This window comes from Monodelphis domestica, chromosome 1 (assembly GCF_027887165.1).
Source record: "Monodelphis domestica isolate mMonDom1 chromosome 1, mMonDom1.pri, whole genome shotgun sequence".
Classification (NCBI taxonomy): Eukaryota; Metazoa; Chordata; class Mammalia; order Didelphimorphia; family Didelphidae; genus Monodelphis; species Monodelphis domestica.
The window spans coordinates 325,426,518-325,447,313 of record NC_077227.1 but is presented as its reverse complement, the minus strand read 5'-3'; the positions used below and the strand labels follow the sequence as shown (position 1 = coordinate 325,447,313).

At 40.0% G+C, this 20,796-nt stretch overlaps 1 protein-coding gene across 4 annotated transcripts in view; it reads right to left on the bottom strand.

Moving 5' to 3' along the window:
- The window catches only part of DEGS2 (delta 4-desaturase, sphingolipid 2), a 155,527-nt gene that overhangs the window by 10,636 nt on the left and 124,095 nt on the right, over positions 1-20,796 (bottom strand). For all 4 annotated transcript variants that reach the window (XM_016431285.2, XM_016431282.2, XM_016431283.2 and 1 more), the window contains one exon: positions 8,905-9,647. In XM_016431285.2, the coding sequence (XP_016286771.2) occupies positions 8,905-9,647 (743 nt within the window). The remainder of the gene's footprint in view (positions 1-8,904; positions 9,648-20,796) is intronic.

The following is a 20,796-nucleotide window of genomic DNA, read 5'->3' as shown; positions in this document are numbered from 1 at the left end:
TGTTCTTACCTGTAAATGGATGAAAATAAAATATATTTTTAAAATCACTTTTTTTGAATAAGGCTGTGGAGACTAGTTGGTCCTAAGACTTATAGCTGAATACCAAAGGCTCCTTTTAAAGCTCAGACCTAAGAGTCAGAAGTCCTGGTTCTACTTCTTACTAAGCTGTTGACCTTGAGCAAGTTTCCTCTTTTTTTCCTGGGCCTTCTTCATCTGTAAAATGGGCTAGCAATCACTACTCTGTCATGCCTCCACAGGGCTCTTGTGAAGAAGAAATGAGATAGGTCCTATAAAAGTATAAATCAGAAGGCTAAATTATTCTTGCACTTAACATCATGTTATTTTGTCAGTTTATACCCTTGTGAACTGCTAGAGGCATCAGGATGCTGGGGGCTCTCCATCTTGGAAGACTAATCTTACATATCTGAATTTAAACCAGCCACCAGACAAAAATGAGAAATATCGTAGATCCCTAAAAGAAATTTCTGCTCTGGGAGATAAGGAGAGAAAGGCGGTATATACCAGTGGCTTCAGTTGTTCCAGAGATTGGCCCTCTTCCCAGTACTCTGTTCCTTCAAGTACAGATGTTTACATAAGAAGGCTTTGTACATTCACCCAGCTAAACCTGCCAAAAAAATTTCTAGAAATTTCTCCGCCCTCCTACCCAGCTTAAAACTCTGGCCCTGTAAACAAACAAAAGATCCAGTGTCTTCAGCTGAGCAAGTCAGGAAGGAAACTTTCAAATGTGGGTAAGCTTTGGTCGAATTTAAAGCCCAGATCTATAGGACACATAAAACATCCTAGCATTCTGGGACAGGGAGTGGGAAAGAGAGGGAGAATCATCAGAAAGGAGTCCTACTGTGAAAATAAGTTGGGCTAGTCTGAGAGCCAAACAGTACAGAGGGATGGAGTAGCATTACCCATCTCCCAATTACTCTAAGAGTCTCAGAACCATAGAACATGGAATATCAGAACTAGAAGGTACCAAACCACAGTGTAGGGTATTCCTTTTCTGCCCATGGATTTTCTTTTCCTCTAAGAAAGTAAGATTACAAATTCCATCAATTTCCTCAGCTTCATTTCAGAGAAGAAGAGAATTCTAGGGCTTGGCTCATCCCCTGTGAAGTACCTAGAGGCAGGATGGTTCAGTGGAAACATTGGGGTCAGCTCATAGCTCTGCCACTTATAATAATGGGACTTTAGCATTTTATAGCAGAATGTCCACTAGAAGGCTTATTAAAAGATATATTTAAGATGCAGTGGAACGGTGGGAAAGTTTAGAAGAGGAGCCTTATAAAGACAGCATTGGGACTTTCCCAAATATCTCATTGTTTTCTTTCCTTGAAAATCAGGAAAGCCTTCAATTAGATGGCCACAAAGCTATCTATTAGATATATGGCTTAGTCAGCACGAAATAATATTGAACAAATTTCTAATTCTGAAACCTATCATTACCCAGGATTAAACCAATATTCAAAGAATTAAGGTTCACAGAAACTATGGGACGTCAACCTATAATTCCCAAACTAAAACTTGGTAGAGCACAGTACACTATAAGTTCTCATTGCCTAGTAAATTAGTCTGTTGATGAAGATACCTGTGTGACCCTGGGCAAGTCACTTAACCCACATTGCTTAGCCCAGGGGTCCCTAAACTTTTTACACAGGGGGCCAGTTCACCGTCCCTCAGACCATCGGAGGGCTGGACTATTAAAAAAAACTATGAACAAATCTGTATACTGCTGTCTGGGATAGCAGAGGCTGCAGTGCTGGCTGTGATGGGTCTGTCACACCTTGCACAGACCCATCACTGCCACCACTATACCAGGCAGCAGTATACACAGTGCGGAATCCCCTCCCCCAGATCACTGCTCACCATGCTGACGTCTTCCATTGTGTAGTCCCATAATCCTTTGTGAGGCTCCTCGTTCTCATTCAGTTACCCTCAGAACAAGGCGCCAAGCAAAGTATTATGTCACCGGAAGTAGTACAATATGTGAGTGACACCACACTTTGCAGTGCCACCACATACAGTGCTCCTCTCACTGACCACCAATGAAAGATGTGCCCCTTCCGGAAGTGTGGTGGGGGTTAGATAGATGGCCTCAGGGGGCCGCATGTGGCCCACCGGCCATAGTTTGGGGACCCTTAGCCTAGCCCTTACCTCTCCTCTGCCTTGGAACCAATACACATTATTGATTCTAAGACAGAAAGTAAGGGTTATAAAAAAAAATTTTTTTTGAATGCAGATTGAAACATAGCATTCTTCACTTTATTCCCTTCATGAATTTTTCTCTAGTATAAGTGATGTCTTCTTTCACAACATGGCAAAAGTGGAAATATATATTACAGGATCACACATACCTATATCATATTACCTGCCATCTTGGAGAGGGGGGAGGATGGGAAGAAGAGAAAGAATACAGATTGCAAAATGTCAGAAAAGGGTTATTAAAATTGTAATTGTAGGTGAAAAAAATTTTAAACAGAGGATAAAGCTGAGAGCCAGAAAAAAAAGAAGTAGAGGCAAAATTAGAACTCTGGGCTTATGTCTCTGAATCCAATGCTCTTGCTACTATTCCATGCTTTAGGAAAATTGTGTGAGGAAAAGGGAAGTACTGGGAGAAGCCAACCACAGCAACCCTTAAATTAAGGGCACCAGGCCTAGAATCAGGAAGACCTGAGGCCAAATACAGCCTCAATCAGACATTTCCTAGCTGTGAGGCCCTGAGCAAGTTACTTAACCCCAGATGGCTAGTCCTTACTGCTCTTCTGCCTTAGACCTGATAGTATCAATTTTAAGACAGAAGGTAAAGGTTGAAAATAAATAAGTAATAAATACTTACTTATTCACCAAGGTCAGTTTAATTCAGATTAGGTCCTGCTTGAAGGTCTCCTCACTTCATTTGTTCCCAAATAAATGATAGGAAGTTTTTCCTTACATCAAATTGGGAGAGTAATGATAACAATAATAATAACTAGAATTTCTATAGTGCTTTGAGGTTAGCAAAGCAATTTACATTATCTCATTCAATTCTCACAACAATCCTGTGGAAAAGGTGCTATTATTATCTCCATTTTACAGATGAGGAAATTGAGGCTAACTGGCTTGTTCAGAGTCATATAGTAGGTAAGTGTTTGGGGCAAGATTTGAACTCTTATCTTCCTGACTCCAAGCCAAGAACTCTGTTCACTGTACCACTCAGATGGCAAAACTAAAGATAACTTTGGTACATAAAATTATATTAGGGCATCAGAGAAAAGCAACTACCACTGGAGGTCCCTGAGGGAAGGTTGGCTTGGAGGTGTATCAGTGAATGATGGTGGGAAGAGAGATCGGAGGGGACTATGGAATCTGCTTTAAAGATGGGTTAATTATTATTTAATAGGTTGAAAGGAAGGAGAAAGGACAATCTAAGTAAGCAGAGATAACATGGTGAGCAAAGCTATGAATGCTAACAAGGGTAGGGCATAGAGAAAAGTCCAGTTTGGCTGAAATATAGATCATGTGGGAGATCAGACCCAACATTGGCAGTGAAGCCATAACTTTCTGATGTTGGTAAAATAAAACTGGCAGCTTGACATTAAAACATGCCACAGTTTTGATATACTTGTCTTAAGATTCAAACAAAACACTTGTGAACACCAGTGAGAAGAGTCTAGATCCTCCAGAGGCGTAGGGCGTGAGTTTGCTTAGTTGTGTGCATGTGCGTGTTGTTTTCCCATGAATCTCTTGGCACTGTTATCCTAACCATAGTTATCCTTATTGTATTGCCATAATCAGTGAATTGAAATTCAGTGGTAACATCTTAACAAATTTTATCATTTTCAGATCATAAATAAGAATTCTAAAATCTTACCAAGAATGGATTTTAACTTGCTAAATGTAAAGATTGCACTTCAAGTCACGGTAGGCTTAGTAAATGCTTACTGTACAAATTTAGATGCTATCTCTGCATCATCGTGCATATTCTGATTTTAATCCAATAAAAAGTTGAACATACATAGTTGACTTTTCTTTGTTGCTCTTAGTTGCAGCCTAATATTAGGTGAAAGAAATAGAGATTGCAAGGACAACTGGGTAGCTCAGTGGATTGAGAGCCAGGCCTAGAGATGGGAGGGGAGAGAGAGAGAGAGAGAGAGAGAGAGAGAGAGAGAGAGAGAGAGAGAGAGAGAGAGAGAGAGAGAGAGAGAGAGAGAGAGCGAAAGAGAGAGAGAGCGAGAGAGAGCGAAAGAGAGAGAGAGAGAGAGAGAGAGAGAAGAGAGAGAGAGAGAGAGAGAGAGAGAGAGAGAGAGAGAGAGAGAGAGAGAGAGAGAGAGAGAGAGAGAGAGAGAGAGAGAGAGAGAGAGAGAGATTGCTTTGTAAAAAATCCCTGGTGTGACTTTCACCTCACAAGGGAGAATCTTAAGTTTCTATCCTAATACCTAGTATCAATAAGTGTTTCATAGAAATACACTAACCACTTTTTTTAGTGGCGAACCACCAGTGGGTAACCATTTGGATAAAAGTGAGGCTGGAACTGGAGCTGAAAATTCTACATTTGCCACCAACTAGTGGTGTGACCTTCTATAAGTTCATGACTTCTCCCTGTGGGAAAGTAAGTGGGCTATACCAAAGAATCTTTTAAGAATCTATCTAGCATTCCCTGACAGATAAATGAGCCACAGGTGGTAAAGGGGCAGACACTTCCTAACTGTGTGACCCTGGGAAAGTCACTTAACCCCAATTGCCAAACCCTTGCCACTCTTCTGCCATAGAACAGATACACAGTATCAATTCTAAGAAAGAAGGTAAGGGTTTTGCTGTTGTTTTTTAAGAAAAAAAACAAGGTCCACCATGGCCAACTACCATTTGCAAGCAAATGATTCTAAGAACCCTAGGAGTAGAAACACCCCATCCCAAACCTCCTTTCCAGCTTAGCCCTCCTCCTTGCCTGCCACCTTAGACCTCTACCAGGGAAGCAAACAGACACTGAAAACCCAGAAAAAAAAAATCTTACCATCAGAGTTCTTGGCAATCTCAAATGATAAGATTTTATCAGCAAAAATAACATCAAAAAAGCATTATTTAGGGTAGCTGGGTGACTCAGTGGATTGAGAACCAGGCTTAGAGATGGGGATATCCTGGGTTCAAATTTGACTTCAGACACTTCCTAGCTGTGACCCTGGACAAGTCACTTAAGCCCTACTGCCTAGCCTTTACCACTCTTCTGCCTTGGAAGAAGTATTGATTCTAAGATGGAAGGTAAGGGCTTTAAAAAAAAATTATCATCTGCGCTGCCATTATACCAGAAGAACTATGGGACCTTTCCATCTGACTTACAGCTGAAAGCTCTGCTGTCTGTTGTTTCTTCCTTATTAGGAAGGGAGTTCCTGGAGTACCTGCACTGTCCTTCTCCTTTGGTATTTGTATCCCCCAGCACTTAGCACTGTGTGTGGCACCCAGCCAGTGCTGAATCAGTGCCCTTTAATATATTCATTGTTGGTGTCTGTTGAGATTTTCATGAAGTTTTTTAAATTAAAAAAAAACTGATATGGAAATTTTAAAAATTACTTTGACACTTAAGGAACCATGACTTCTGTCAATGTGCTTAGTAGATGATCTTAGTGAGTTGCTGTGGCTAAAAAAAATTCATCCCTAGGTCTGCCTTCTGGTGATGAGTCTCTCTGACTGAAAACAAAAAAGAATTGATGAACTAATTCATAAGTAAAACTGGGCCATCCTCTTCAAATTTGTTATCATAGGGGCAGCTTGGTGTCTCAATGGAAAGAGTCAGGCCAACAGACAGAGAGGCCCTGGGTTCAAACTTGACCTAGCCATGTGACCCTGGGCAAGTCACTTAACCCCAGTTGCCTAGCCCTTAGTGTTCTTCTGCCTTAGAAATGATATGTAGTATAATTTTAAGGTAAAGGTTTAAAAAAATTGTTAGCATAGCACAAAGATGACCAGATGTTTCAAAGGCTATGAACAGCAGCGGAGCAAAGCTCTGGAACTGAAGAAAAGTGAGTTCAAATTCTGCCTCTGCTCCAATCTAAAATGGCATAACATTGGGCAAGTCACCCAACCTCTTGGTTTCCCCTTCTGTAAAATCAAGACATTGAAAAAGATGACTGATAGCTAAAGTTCCTTCCAGCTCTCAACCTAATGCCATCAGTTAGCATTCCTCCCCCACAACCCATTGTTATTAATGTTTGGTCCTTCCAATCCTGTCGATTTCTTCATGATCCCATTTCATGTTTTCTTGGCAAAGACACTGGAGTGGTTGGCCATTCCCTTCTCCAGCTCGTTTTACAGATGAGAAAAAGAGGCAAACAGGTTTAAAAAACTCATTTGCCATTCCTTTCTCCAGCTTATTTTACATATGAGGAAACTGAGGCAAACAGGGGTAAGTGATTTGCCCTAGGTCAGACAGCTAGTAAGTGTCTGAGGTTGGAATTGAACTCGGATCCTTCTGACTTCAGGCCTTGTACTCTATCCACTGTACCGGGTACCTGGCCTTCCCCTAGCCCACATCGTTATTCCAATCCATTCCTGACCATGTTAAAATCTCCTGAAAGCATAGACCTGAACATTATCTGTTCCCTGTTCAGGAGTTTCCTATTGCTTATAAGATAATATAGAAATGTTTTAGCCTGGCATTTCCATAAGTCTTTCCTTTTAACCTTTCAGTTGGCTCTCATTCATTAACCTAGAGGCAATTCAGGATCACAATGGATAGAGCACTAGGTCTCAAGTCAAGGAGGCCGGAGTTCAAATGTGGCCTGAGATATTGTGTGGCCCTAGACAAGTCAATCTACCTCTGTCTTGCCTCAATTTCCTTCCCAGTATAATAGGGGTCATAATAGTGCCTACCTCACAAGGGATGTGGTGAGGGTAAAAGGAGACTTTTGTAAATTTGCTTAAGAAATGTTTGTCATTCTCCATTCTCCTCCATGAATCCTGTACTCTTGACAAACTAGACTAGTTATACCCCCTTAACATAGGTATTCTCCTGCCTCTGGCCATTCACAGTCAGCTAAAGGTATTCCCCTCATATCTGTCTCTTGAGATCTTTCCCTTCCTTTAAGACTTCTTTTCTTAATTTTTTTCTTAAATTTTTATTTCTTATTTTTATTTATTTTTTATATATTTATATATATTTTTAAAATAAATATATATCTTTATTTTTATTTCTTTATTTCAATTAGATATTCTCTAATTAGATCAATAATCTATACACATAGATATAGATAATCTATTAAAAATGAGAAAGAAATCTTTATTTCTTCATTTTCTTAATTCCCCCAACTCCTATGCTCTCTTCTTTCTCTAAAATTTCCTGTTCCTTAATTACTTTGCCAGTATCTGTCCTCTGGACCTATCACAGATTTACATCTGGTAGGGACTTTATAGATTATGCTGTTCAGTTTCCTCATTTTTCAGGTAAGGAAACGGAGGACCAGAGAATTTAATTGACTTGGAAGGAGCAATACAGCCAGGATTTGAAACTAGGTTTTTCTACATCAAATCTAGCAATATTACTTGTTTACATATATGCTGTATTCCCTTATTTGATTACAATAGGAAACATAAATAGAGATTATGTCTTGAGAGGAAGTATGCTGTTGTGAAAAATGGACAAAATTGGCAATGTGGCCTCCTACCAAGGTTTCAAACTCTCCCTCCATAGTAAGGGGAAGCTGATTAAAAAGTAGTTGGAAAAAAGGGGGAGGGGGGAGGGAGTGGGCAGCTAGGTAATACAGTGGATAGAGAGTCACCCCTGGAATCCAGAAGTTCTAGGTTCAAATCTGATCTCAGAAGCTTCCTAGCTTAACCCCAAATGTCTAACCCTTGCTGCTCTTCTACCTTATTTTAAGACAAAAGATAAGGATTTTAATGTAACTGGGAAATATTTAATAAAAGAAATAAAAATACAACACAACATTAATCATGTGAATCTGTGGTTTTCTAAGTCAATATGGGATGGCAGGAATCCATTTCTATCTGAGTTAAATACTACTGGGCTCTTAGCTAAAAGGATTTAGGATTTAAAGGATTTCGGATTAAAAGGACATAGCCTACCTCAGACACTAGCAGTATGACCCTGAACAAATTATTTAATCATTCTGAACCTCTCCTGTAAAATAAGGTGGATGAACTAGATGATCATTAAAAATATCTTATAGCTCTAAATAGATCATCCTTTGATCCCAAGTCAGAAGACTTTGGTTCAAATATTGATTCTAAGACATATAGCTATGTATCCATGGGCAAGACACTTAATCTTTCTAAGACTCAATTTTCACACCTGTGAAATGAGGAAAATAACTAGCTATCTCATTGGGAAATTAGAAAGAAAGTGCCAGGATGACTCAGTGGACAGAGAGCTGGAACTAGAGATTCAAATCTGGCCCCAGACACTTCCTAGCTGTGTGACCCTGGGCAAGTCACTTAACCCCCATTGCCTAGCCCTTACCACTCTTCCTCCTTAGAACCTATACACAGTATTGATTCTAAAGTTTAAAAGGTAAGGGTTTTTTTTTTTTTAAGTACCTTATAAATCTTAAAGTACTATGTAAACACATTATTATTACTAGCCTTTTAAAAAAAATTAACTTGGGGAATTGCTGGTGTGAATGCTCCTTTCACTGATACAGATCAGCAGTTCAACTATAACATATAGTCTTAGAATTACTATTATGATACTTCATTATATGGAGTATATAACATATACTGTGTTAATTTAATATAGCTGTATGCTATAACAATCTTAAGGATTGGCATAGCGATTACAAAAAACATTGGCTCTATAGTCATTATTCCTAGATCCTTTCGCAGTGGCTGATGAAGAATGGCTCCTAAATTTTTGTTGAAGTGAGCCAAGTTGGTCCCCTACCCATCCCCAGCACTAAATGCCCCACCTACCATGGGCAGCTTGAGACCTGAGATACTGGGGAAGTCATGGTGCTCCATGTGGTAGCCCACATTAAAGGTAATCCAGTTGAGGGGCCCATAGTAGGAACAGGTCTCATAGCCCTTCATGAACACATAGTGCTCAGCAATGAAGTGGCCAGAAAAGGGGTGAAGTCCCATGCAGAGGAAAGTGCCTACAATAAAATACACAAGTGGCTTCACCCCCCACAATGTATAGATCATAAAGTTGACTGCAAGCTGGGTTAGGAAATTGAAGACCTCCATCTGCGTAATAGCGAGGCGGTTCAACAAGAATGGTCGCAGGGCATAAAAAATTGGTTGTAGGAAAAGCCAGAGGAGCTTCCTCATTGGAGTGCAGAAGAACCAACACTCAAAGTCTGTGGGGAGGTCCACATCGAGTTTGTCAACACCCAGGTAGCGGTGGTGATCAACGTGATACTTCTTGAAAGAAGCGGAGTATGGCAAGCCAATAGGGAGGTTGGCGAAGACTGCAAACCAGCGGTTCCACTGAATAAATTTGTTGCCAAAGGCCACGTTATGAGAGATGTCATGGATGGCCAGAGTCAAGGAGTGGTTCACACAGCCCCCAAAGGCATAAGCCCAGAAGAAGAGCCATTGCCAAGATAAGTCTTTGACCAGGTAACCAGCGCAGAACTGGATCAGCACCATGCAGGACACAATCCATTTCAAGTGTGGATCTGGGCCCATTAATGATTTGATGGCTGGATACTTAGCTAAAGGGGAAGACAGAGAAACATTTTCAAAGCAAGAAGAATCAATTCATTTCACCTGATGAGTTTTAGAGTGAGCACCCAAGCACAGAGAAAATGTATTCTTTTGTTCCCTAGGTATGCTACACTCATTTAGGGATCTGAGAAAGACAGAACCATTCATTCAAATATTTGTCTATTGAAGTGGTTCTCCAACTTTACACTCCTTTGTGTGCTTTATAATCCAACATTGGCCTAATTGATATTCCACACAGATGACATGCTATATCTCCCAACTCCGGGCCATTTTACTGGCTGTCTCTCCATGCCTAGAATGTTCTTCCTCATCGCTTTTGCCTCCTGAATTCCCTAGTTTCCTTCATGGCTCAGATCAAATCTCACCTTCTGCAGGAGGACTTTCCAGACCTCTAACAAGGTTATTGCCTACCCTCTGCGTTTGTATCTATACAAACACACAAATATGTATATACAGATGCACAGTTGGAAACAGAAATAGATGGCTACACAGATAGATAGACACAGATGGGCAGAGAAAGATATATGGGTGGAGAGATAGACAAATATAGATGGACAGAGAGATAGATGACAGATGGAGATGGATACAGATAGATATAGATAGGTAAAGGTGGAGAGAGGTAGATAGATAGATAGATAGATAGAGATAGATAGATAGATAGATAGACAGACAGACATAGGAAGATATATAGATAGGTGAATAAATGGACATGATAGCGATAGACAGATGGAAAGATAGGTAGAGATAGACAGACAGACAGACAGATGAATAGAGATACATAGACAAAGAGAAAGATAGAAATAGATGGACCGACAGATAGGCAGATATAAGATATATATAAAAAAAGATGGAATATACAGATGAACAGATAGACATAGTTGGACAATCAGAAAGATAGATATGAAACAAAAAGACAAGAAGACATAGGTGGACAGACACATAGATACATAGATAAAGTATTTTTAAAATATTTTTTGTTGTATTCTCTATTGGAATGTGAGCTCCTTAAGGACAGAGAGTGTGGTTTTACCTTTTTTTGTATCCTCAGACCTTAGGAGAGTGGTAGGCACATAAGTTCTCAATAAATACTTGTTGACTGATTTCTTTCTTTTTTCCTTCCTTCCTTCCTTCTTTCCTTCCTCTCTCTCTCTCTCTCTCTCTCTCTCTCTCTCTCTCTCTCTCTCTCTCTCTCTCTCTCTCTCTCTCTCTGTTTCTCTCTGTCTCTCTCACTATCTCTCTGTCTCTCTCACTGTCTCTCTGTCTCTCTCACTGTCTCTCTGTCTGTCTGTCTCTCTCTGTCTCTGTCTCTGTCTCTGTCTCTGTCTCTGTCTCTCTCTCTCTCTCTCTCTCTCTCTCTCTCTCTTTAGACCAAATGTCCTGTAATGTCCTTTTCAATTCTGAGATTCTATGATTCTAAAGTCCCTTTCAACACATGTAAAACCCAGTGGAATTGCATGTCAGCTACGGGAGGGGGGAGGGGGGAGGGAAGGAAAAGAACATGAATTGTAACCAAGTAAAAATATTCTAAAAATTCTAATTAAATAAAAATTTCCAAATAAATGAATAAAATAGCTTGTTAAAGGAAATAAAAATAAAATCCCTTTCAACTTGAAAGTTCTAGGAAATCAGAAGAGAGCAAGTGCAATGGGTGAATTTAGGTGCAAAGAAAAAAATGTCTGTCATTTGACAAAGTCCCTCATACAGTCCTTGGCAATATGCAGCCAGCTGCTGAATTAGTACAATTAAGTAGACTCAGAAATTATTAAGTGGAGTCTTTTAAAATGCTTACCTTCTGTCTTGGAACCAACACTAAGTATTGGTTCCAAGGCAGCAGAACTGTGAGATCCCTAAAGGAAATGCTCACATTGTTCTGTTAATCCATATTGTTCTTTTTTTAACAAAGGTTCAAATAAGAGCTTTTGCAATCTACAGATGACAAAATACTGGAAGAGAAAACAAGCATGTTAGGGCAAAATAGAGCAATAAGATTCATATAACAGGATGAAATGAAAGCAGGATAAAAGTCAAGTCCTACACTTGGGTTAAAAAAAAATCAGCTGTACCTTTGTAAGATAAGAGGGGAAAAGACCACAGTCCTTGTGAAAAAAACATCTGAGGAGTTTTATAGCCTGCAAACTCAACATTATTCAACCCTATAGGAAAAGCCACTCTAAAAAAAGTATTACTAATATCTAAAGCCACAAGAATAGAGGTACAACATCCAAAGCAAAAGACGGAATAGTCCTGCTGTATTGAACCCAAGTAGATAATATCTGGAGTAACATATTCAGTTATAGACCCAATATTTTAGGAAGGACGATGCCAGACTGAAGCCCACCATCAGAGCCTGACCAGAATAACATGAAAACCATGTGATATGAAAACTGGTCAAATAAATAAGAGACAGGACTTGGAAAAGAAGACAGGGAAAGGCCAGGAACAAATAGGATTTTCAATACCTGAAAAGCTATTACCTGGAAGGGAGATTAGACTTATTTTCCATCTCCCTAAGGAGCAAAGGGTGTGTGTTATAGAAAGGCAAATTTCATTTTGGCTTTATGTGAATATTCTCTCACAATATGTCCAATATGGAAATATGTTTTGCATGATCTGATACATGTATCATCCAGGCAAATTGCTTACCATCTCAGGGAGGGAGGAAGAAAAAGGAGAGAGAAAATAATTTGGAATTTATAATTTTGGAAAACATATTTTTAAATTATTATTACATGTAATGGGGAAAATAAAAGATTAAACAGTGATTTAGATTTCAGCCAGTTATAAAGAAAAACCCTTAGCACAATTAGAACTATCCAAAAGTCAAATGGGCTGCGTGGGGAAAATAGTAGATCCCTCCTCCATCACTCGAGGCTGAATGACTCCCTGTTGAGGACAGTAGAGAGGGGATTTCTGTGCAGGAGTGGTTAAACTGGAAGCCTTCGGTCATTCTAAAAATTTGGAAAATGATTTTAAAATGTTATATAACCTCCTTCCATTTTCTGAGGGGGAAGACTGGGTACAGATTATATTTTCATAAAATCCAAGATTTGAAATTTTTGTTCGAGAAAGATCTTCAAGGAAGAAGTTTGTCACCTCCTAAATCCAGAGAACGAACTGTTGCAGAAAAATGCCAGAAAACCTACACTACATCAAGAAGATCAAGAATGAACTCTGGGTGTGGTTGATTGAACATTTATTTGAATGTATACTCCTATGCCAAAAGGGAACTGCCCCCAATTAGTTTTTGCCAATGTGCTCAGCAAACATTGGTTTGCTGTTTGTCTTTCTTCTATTTCCCTCTTTATCTAACTATTGTAACTTGTAATTTTCCCTTAGAAATTGAATATTGTATACATCTGTAGTTAGAAGTGCTTTAGAACTACAAGATGATTATGTTAAATGATCAATGGGGAGACTAGTCTCCCACTGATCATCACAGGGGGTTGTGAAGATTGGATTTAGCTATCTCCTGATTTGTAATGATGAAGATGCTTAGCCTAGCAAAATCAGGGACGTCTTAGGAACTTTGCATTATTCCACCTTACTTTGTCTAAGAAAATCGGGAATGTCTGTAACCATGCTTGAAGATTGAGTGTTTAAAAGGATGGCCTTTGATAGAGAAATTGACAAATCAGGAACAGCTGACAGACCCCTGGGCTGTCCTAAGTCAAGCTTAGGCTACATTGGTGCAGAGGAAACACAGGAAAGGGAGGTAGAATCATCTAGGGTTTTTTCGCGGGGCTTCCTCTGGTCTGTCTTTTTCCCCAGAGAGGCGGCTCTGGCTGGCAGCGTGCTAAGTGTTCCAACATCTTGGCATGGTGACAGCTATTTGTCTGGGTTTTGGCAATGAGTTTGCTCTTGAGCTAATTCAGGTTCAAGCATCTTGACTGAGCCCTCTTGGAGTTCAGGCTGATTCCTTCCTCCTTTACTCTCCAAAACCTTACCTTCCTAGAGCCTCTAATCTTCCCCCTGGCACAAGCCAGGTGGGGAAAATCCTATACCCTTTCCTTCTCCCTTTAACTTAGTTTCTTTTCATTATATTAATTAAATCGCCATAAATTTCCAGCTGACTTGGATATTTTTTTTTAATTTGGGATATCCATGGCGACCAAGAATTAATATAGTTTAGGTCACAATGCTAAAATTATCCTTTACAAGATAATTCCACATACTGCTAGGTATGATAGATGCATTTCATGAGTTTTTTCTTGCTGAACTTTACTCTCCTTTTTATCTTTTATAAGAAAGACTTGCTGTGTGTTGGTGGCTGGGGTAGGAATTTTTGTTTGTTTGTTTTTTATTTTAAAAAAATTTTAATCCTTACCTTCCATCTTAGAATCAATACTAAATATTGGTTCCAAGGCAGAAGAATAGTAAGGGCTGGGAAATGGGGGTTAAGTGACTTGCCCAGGATCACCCAGCTGGCAGTAACTGACCTAGTACCCCTCCATCTCTAGGCCTGGCTCTCTATCCACTAAGCCACCTAGCTGCTCCCTAGAGGAATATACTTTGAAATAAAAGTGTTCTTCCAGGAGAATAGTGTACATAGTAATAGAATATTGTACTGCAACCAACTATGAAGGATTAAACTATTATTAACAAAGCAAGATTACAAAATAACCCCAAGGGACTCATGATTTAAAAAAAAAAACAAAACACTCTATCCATAGCCAAAGAAGGAATTGTTGGAATCTGACTGCAGATCAAAGCATTCCACCCTTCACTTTATTTCCCTTGTGATTTTTGTTATTATATATATGATAGGTGTCTTCAGTCAGGACATAGAGAATATGGAAATATGTATTGCTTGAAAATACTGATATGGGGGCAGCTGGGTGGCTCAGTGGATTGAGAACCAGGCCTAGAGATGGGAGGTCCTAGATTCAAATCTGGCCTCAGACGCTTTCCACCTGTGTGACTCTGGGTAAGTCACCTGACCCCTGGAGGCACTCTTCGGACTAACCTCCCCTTGCTGTTCCTCAAACATATTTCATCTCCAGGCCCCCTGCCTTGAATAAATTCTCCTCACCTCTGCCTCTTAGAACCTCTAACATGCCTCGAAGCTCTGCTCCAACAGATCTGTCCTCATTCTCCCTCCCCCTCCCACCACACACACACACACACACACACACAAATACCTCGTTTATTTTGTATACTTATAATATGTGCACTAGAAAAGGAAATCGCCAACCAATCCAGTGTCTTTGCCAAGAAAAGCCCAAATGGGGTCACAAAGAATCAGACACAATGCAAACCATTGCATACGGTGCATACATATTATCCCCTCCTATAAAATGTACACTCCTACAAGTCAGGGACTTTCCTCTTGTCTTTGTATCTCCAGTGCCTGGCACCTAGCAGGAGCTTAATAAGTGCTCCTTCACTGAAAGATAAAATAAATTTTAGCGCAGTTAACAGCTTCTAACAAGGCAGAAGCCAATTTTCCCTTGGAAAGAAGCCAGAGGCTATTGAACTTTCTAACGTTAAAAGAATTAGAGGTAGGGAAACACCCTAGGTCAGCAAACCTCGGGGAGGCTGAGCAGGTGTGCTCCAGTTAATGGTGAAGTGGAAAAATGGCCAATGATATTGAATACAAATTGACACACACCTACTATTAATGATCCCCAACTCAGAGGGAAAACACAACAAAACAAAAAGCCCTGGCCCCTTTGGCAAGGACTCAGAACACGGAAGGATTAGCCTTCCTAACCCAAGCTGGCAAAATCTATTCCCAGGGGCCCTGGTCATGACTGTTTCCTACCTTTTCAAGTATGAGTAATAATCACTCTCCCATAAAGCCATTTCGAGATAGACTAATCTCTCCAGGCCCACTTCCACCAGAAGGCTCTAAAGAGTGAAGATTCTCAGATTCTCTACATCTAGCTAGGGGGTTCTCATCCTGGGACCCTTGAACCCCCGACATTCACTGATAGAGTTCAAGGAGTCCATGGACTCCTTTTAAATCCTTACCTTCCATCTTAAAATCAATTGATAAAATTATTTTTTTACAAAACATTTCATTACAAAAATATTTTACTTTTGCTAATTGAATTTATCTGCCAACTGAAATTTATCATTCCCTCCATTTATAAGTATATGCAAGAAAATACTGCTCTGAGAAGGGATCACTAGACTTCACCAGGGTAACAGAGGAACCAATAGATAAAGCATTGGCTTGAGACTGATCTCTTCACCTGAGATCAAATCTGGTATCAGATACTTACTAGCTGTATGATCCTGGGCAAGTCACTTAACCTCTGCCTGACTCAGTTTCCCAAATTGAAAAATGAGATCTCCCAAGGTTGCTGGGAGGATCAAATGAAATAATATTTTCAAAGCACTTAGCTCAGTGCCTGGCACTTAGTAAGAGCTTACTCCCTCCTCTCCCCCCTTCCATGACACAAAAAAGGTTAAGAATCCCTGATGTAGCCCAAGCTACTCCCTGCCTAGCCACCCCATGCCATCCTCTACTCTTCACCCCTGGGAAGAGTTAATCAAACCAACAATTCATTTTCTAGAAAGGATATGGCAGTCAGTCATCCTATACCTCCACCCATCATTCTCATGGCTTCCTAGACCAAAGCACAACCCTCCCTGGACATCCCCACCCCATTTAAGCTCTTTCTGGGTTTGCAGAGATGGTCTTGCTTTTTGTATTTATATGCGCTGTGCTTAATGCAATGCCTGCATAGACTAAGCACTTAATAAACGCTTTTTCATTAATTTTTTTTCAAGTTCCTCAAAAATAGTTTTTAAAAAAAGTAGATGGGGCAGTTGGGTGGTTCAGGGGATAAAGAGCCAGGCAAGGGAGATGGGAGGATCTGGTTCAAATCTGGCCTAGCTGTGTGACTCTGGGTAAGTCACTTAACCCTGATTGCCTAGCCTTTGCCATTCTTCTGTCTTAGAACTTATACTAAGACAGAAGGTAAGGCTTAAAAAATATTGACCAACTATGTGCTAAGCCCTGTAGATTTAAAAAAAAAAAGTCAAAAACAGTACCTACTCTCAAGGAGTTCACAATCTAATGGAGGAGACAACTGAATCTAAGGAAGGAAATAATGGAAAGAAAATTTTCTTAAGAGTTGGGAGAGCTGTATTCAAATTCTGAATCCAACTACTACTGTGAGGAATTTGAGATATTTAGCCTGAAGGAGAGAAGGGGGTATGGAGGCATAGGAAGTAGAAAGACAGGCTTCATTGTAATGGTCATCATGCTTCATTCAGTGTGGAGCAGGCACAAGACTTCTGTTTCCCCCATTGCTCCTAGTTCTGCTCTTTGGGTCCGAAGTGCCAGAGACAATTTGAGCTTAATCTCAGAAATAGATTCCTTACAATTAGAGCTATTCAAAAGTGGAAACAGGCTGCCTTAGGAGGTCACAAGCTGGATGGCCAGCGGTTGGACATGTTGCAGAAAGGATTCTTTTTCAGGTAAAGGTTGGATCACAGAGCATTGAGGTGCCTTTCCAACTCCTGAGTCAAGTGGACAAGCATTTATTAAACACCTTCTGTATGTTAGCCATCGTGTAAATCAGTGGGATAACAAAGAAAGGCAAAAAAAAAAGTATTTGCTTTTACAGGCCACAGAGTCTAAAATTCTGTGATTTACAAATGTAAAAATCTCTGATTCTGTGACCATGAGTAGACTGATTTCTCAGTTTCTTTTTTTCTTTTTTTAAATAATCATTACCTTTTGTCTTAGAACTGTCACTAAGTATCAGTTCCAAGGCAGAAGAGGGATATGGTATCATTAGTAGTAATCACAGCACCAGGGAACTTTTGGAAGACTTAATAAAGGAATTTTTTTCATTGTTTCTAGCTGCCAAGTGGCTTCTCTTTATTTAGTTGTTGTTGCCTTTCTTTGAATCCCCAATGCCTACAGGACACATGGTAGCACTTCATAAATGCTTGTGGACTTAATTTTGGAACTCAATACTCCCCCGCTGCTACTTCTGCCCGTTGGGCCTGAGCAGAACAAGTTGCAACATCAGTGTCTGTGTACAGGTAAGGCACTGGATGGCCCAGCCAGAGGCTATGCCATTTAAAACCCCACCGCATTAAACCAAAACCAGCCATCAGTGGAGTCAGTTCTATGAGTCACTTTGTATTTTCACTATTTAACAGCTTCAGGTATGAAAAAAGGTATTTCTTTCTTATTGTGTCTGGAGGTGTGAATTTTAAAAGTCTCCATCTTGGTCTAGCACCCAAAAATTGTGCACACCCACCTACACGGGCATGCGCTAGTCAATGACTAATCAGAAATAACTAACTGCCCACCTGGGCTGTCCTAAGCCAAGCTAGAGCCAACCATTGGATTTGTGAGACACAGGAAGTGAGGTAGGGAACAGCCTCTGGAATTCGCGGAACTTCCTGTGTAGAGAGCGAGAGGGAGTTGGTGTTAGGAGCTTGGAGAGAGAGGACGCCCGCAGACAGCTTTCCTTCAGATCGGTCACGTGAGTTAAGGACTGATTCTTTCCACCTGGGCCTTTAGGCCTAAACTCCCTCTGCCTTGGTCAGAGGTTGAGTAGCCCCTTTCCCTTTTCTCTTCTCTCCTTCTCTCCCTCTCCTTTTCCCTACTCCCGTTGTGATTAAACCTCCATAAACTCCATTCTGACTTGAGTGTTCATTTTAGGAATTTCATAAGTAAATTCCTTGGCGGCCATTGTTAAATATTATATAAATCCTGTAGCCACATTTTAGCCATTACAATATTATAACCCTCTCCCAGAGACCTAAATTTCACCATTACAGAGGGTAATGGGAAGCTACCAATTCAGGACTCATCTGGGAGGGGTTGACTTGATTTCAGAAGCCATCATCCCTTTAAGACCACTGGGTAGGTGGCAGGCAATTAGGTGGTTCAGTGGATTTAGAGCTATGCTCACAGATGGAAGAGGTCCTGTCTGACCTCAGACAGTTCCTAAATGTATGAACCTGGTATAAGGGTTAAATGTAGGAGTTTGACAAAGTGAGAAGAGCAGGTTAATAAAAACTTTGTTTTTATTTTTAGATTTATTTTTATGTTTAGAAAGAAGTACAGATGGAAAGATAGAAAAGAGAAAGCATTAATCTTATATCCTATAAATCTACTTCAACTAAGTCTCACTAATAAATAATTCCTAATAACTTGCCTAAAATTTCCTAATACTACCTCTGTCTTCTCAGAACAGGTTCTTCTGCCTGGCACACCAGGCCTAATCTACTCTAGCTGTAAAATATTAACTAACTCTCTAAAAAAATAGACAGCCAACTGTCACCAGCCAACTGCCAGCAGCCCCTTACCTGAGAGCTAGATCTCTTGCTTTCTAGAGATCCCAGAGGCAAAAGCCCCTTTCCTCAGTGGCTGCTTCCTTTATCTCCTCACTGATCAACTGCCATTTTACAGCCTTCCTGCCAGAAAGCAGTTCCTACTTCTTCTCCTCAGTGTCCTGATCTCCTTGGTAACAGAATCTTCAGCTCTGGATCACTGCTCATCAAACCAGTCAGTTTTATGATCCACTGAGAAACCATGCTCTCTCCCCTCTTAAGCTAGAAAGAGGGAGAAACTAAGAAAATCCCTTTAACATACCCCCTGTAAAGGATAATTTTAGAGTTGTGACTTAAAATCTAAATTTAATTGGTCACCAGGGAAAATCCCAAATAATAAAATACCTGTCGGCTGGAAATTTTATGGTGATTTAATTGATATAGTGGAGGAGATTAAGAAGGAAGAAGGAAAGGGAGTAGGATTTTCTCCCACCTGGCTAGTGGGCAGGAAGATTAGGAGATCTAGAAAGTAAGGTTTTGGAGTGTGAAGGAGGAAGGAATCAATCTGAACTCCAAAAGGGCTCAGCCAAGATGCCCAAACCTGAATCAGCTCAAAGGCAAACTCACTGCCAAACCCAGACAAATAACTGCCACTACTCTAAAATCAAGTCGGAACGCCTATCACACTGTCAACCAGAGTTGCCTCTCCAGGGAAAAAAGGCGAAAAGAGCCAGTGACGTGCCTTATATAGATGGTTTTATGTCACTTTCCTGTGTCTCATCTGTACCAATGATAGCTTAACTTGACTTAGGACAGCTCAGGGGTCTGTCCGCTGTTTTCTGCACATGTATGTTGAAGGTCATTTTCTCAGATAATTAAATCTTTGAGTATGGAGCAGACATTCCTGACCTTGTTAAACTGAGTAAGGTAGAGAAATTGTAGAGTTCCCAAGACTTGATTCTGTTAAACCAAGTATCTCCATTATTACTAATCAGGAAATAGCTAAATCAGATCTTCTAAAGTATGGTCTGATTAGGATGGAATAGTTTTAAAATTCACACCTCCCTGAGATCTTTTGGGAGACTAGTGTCCCCAGTGGATCTTTCAAACATAACTATCTTATACTTACACTCATATTTCCTAGTCAAAGTTGCCAATACTTTTAGAAAACCATACTAATATAGGAAACAGGGAGAAGTAAAGAGAGAAAGAAAGAAAGCAAAACCAATCTTGGTTTTTACAACATACAAGACTCAAATTATAAACAATTACAAATAATTACAGTTGCAAATAATATAATCCTGACTATATTCCATAGAAATAAGAACCTGAAAATATTAATCCAAATTCAACAAATACCAGTTTAAAAGTTTACAATTACTATTGTAATATGTTTTCTATGCCTTAGCAACATTACTTCAACTTCATGAGGACACATTATCATTAGAGGGCATTCCAATACTAAATCCACAGATTTTGTTACTAGCAAAGCTATTGCAGCTTCCCCTCTAAGACGTGGTGGTGCTACTGAAGCTATTGGGTCTAGTTGAGCCGAATAATATACAATTGAACATTAAACAAGTTCTAAAGCTTGGGTTAAAACACCTGAAGCTACCCTTCCCTGTTCATGTACATGTAGAGTGAATGATTTATGGCAATCTGGGATGCCTATAGCATTGGCAGACAGGATAGCCTGTTTTAATTTAGTAAGCACTGCTAGGTGTTCTGCCTCCAACCTAAGTGGTTCAGTGACTGCAACATTTGTCAATGCTCTAAGGGGTTTGGTGATTTCCCCATAGTAAGGAATTCATTGCCTGCAAAATCCTGTTATTCCCAAAATTGCTCTCAACTATCTCTTGGTGAATGGGGCACTCAATTGTTGGATATTTTCAA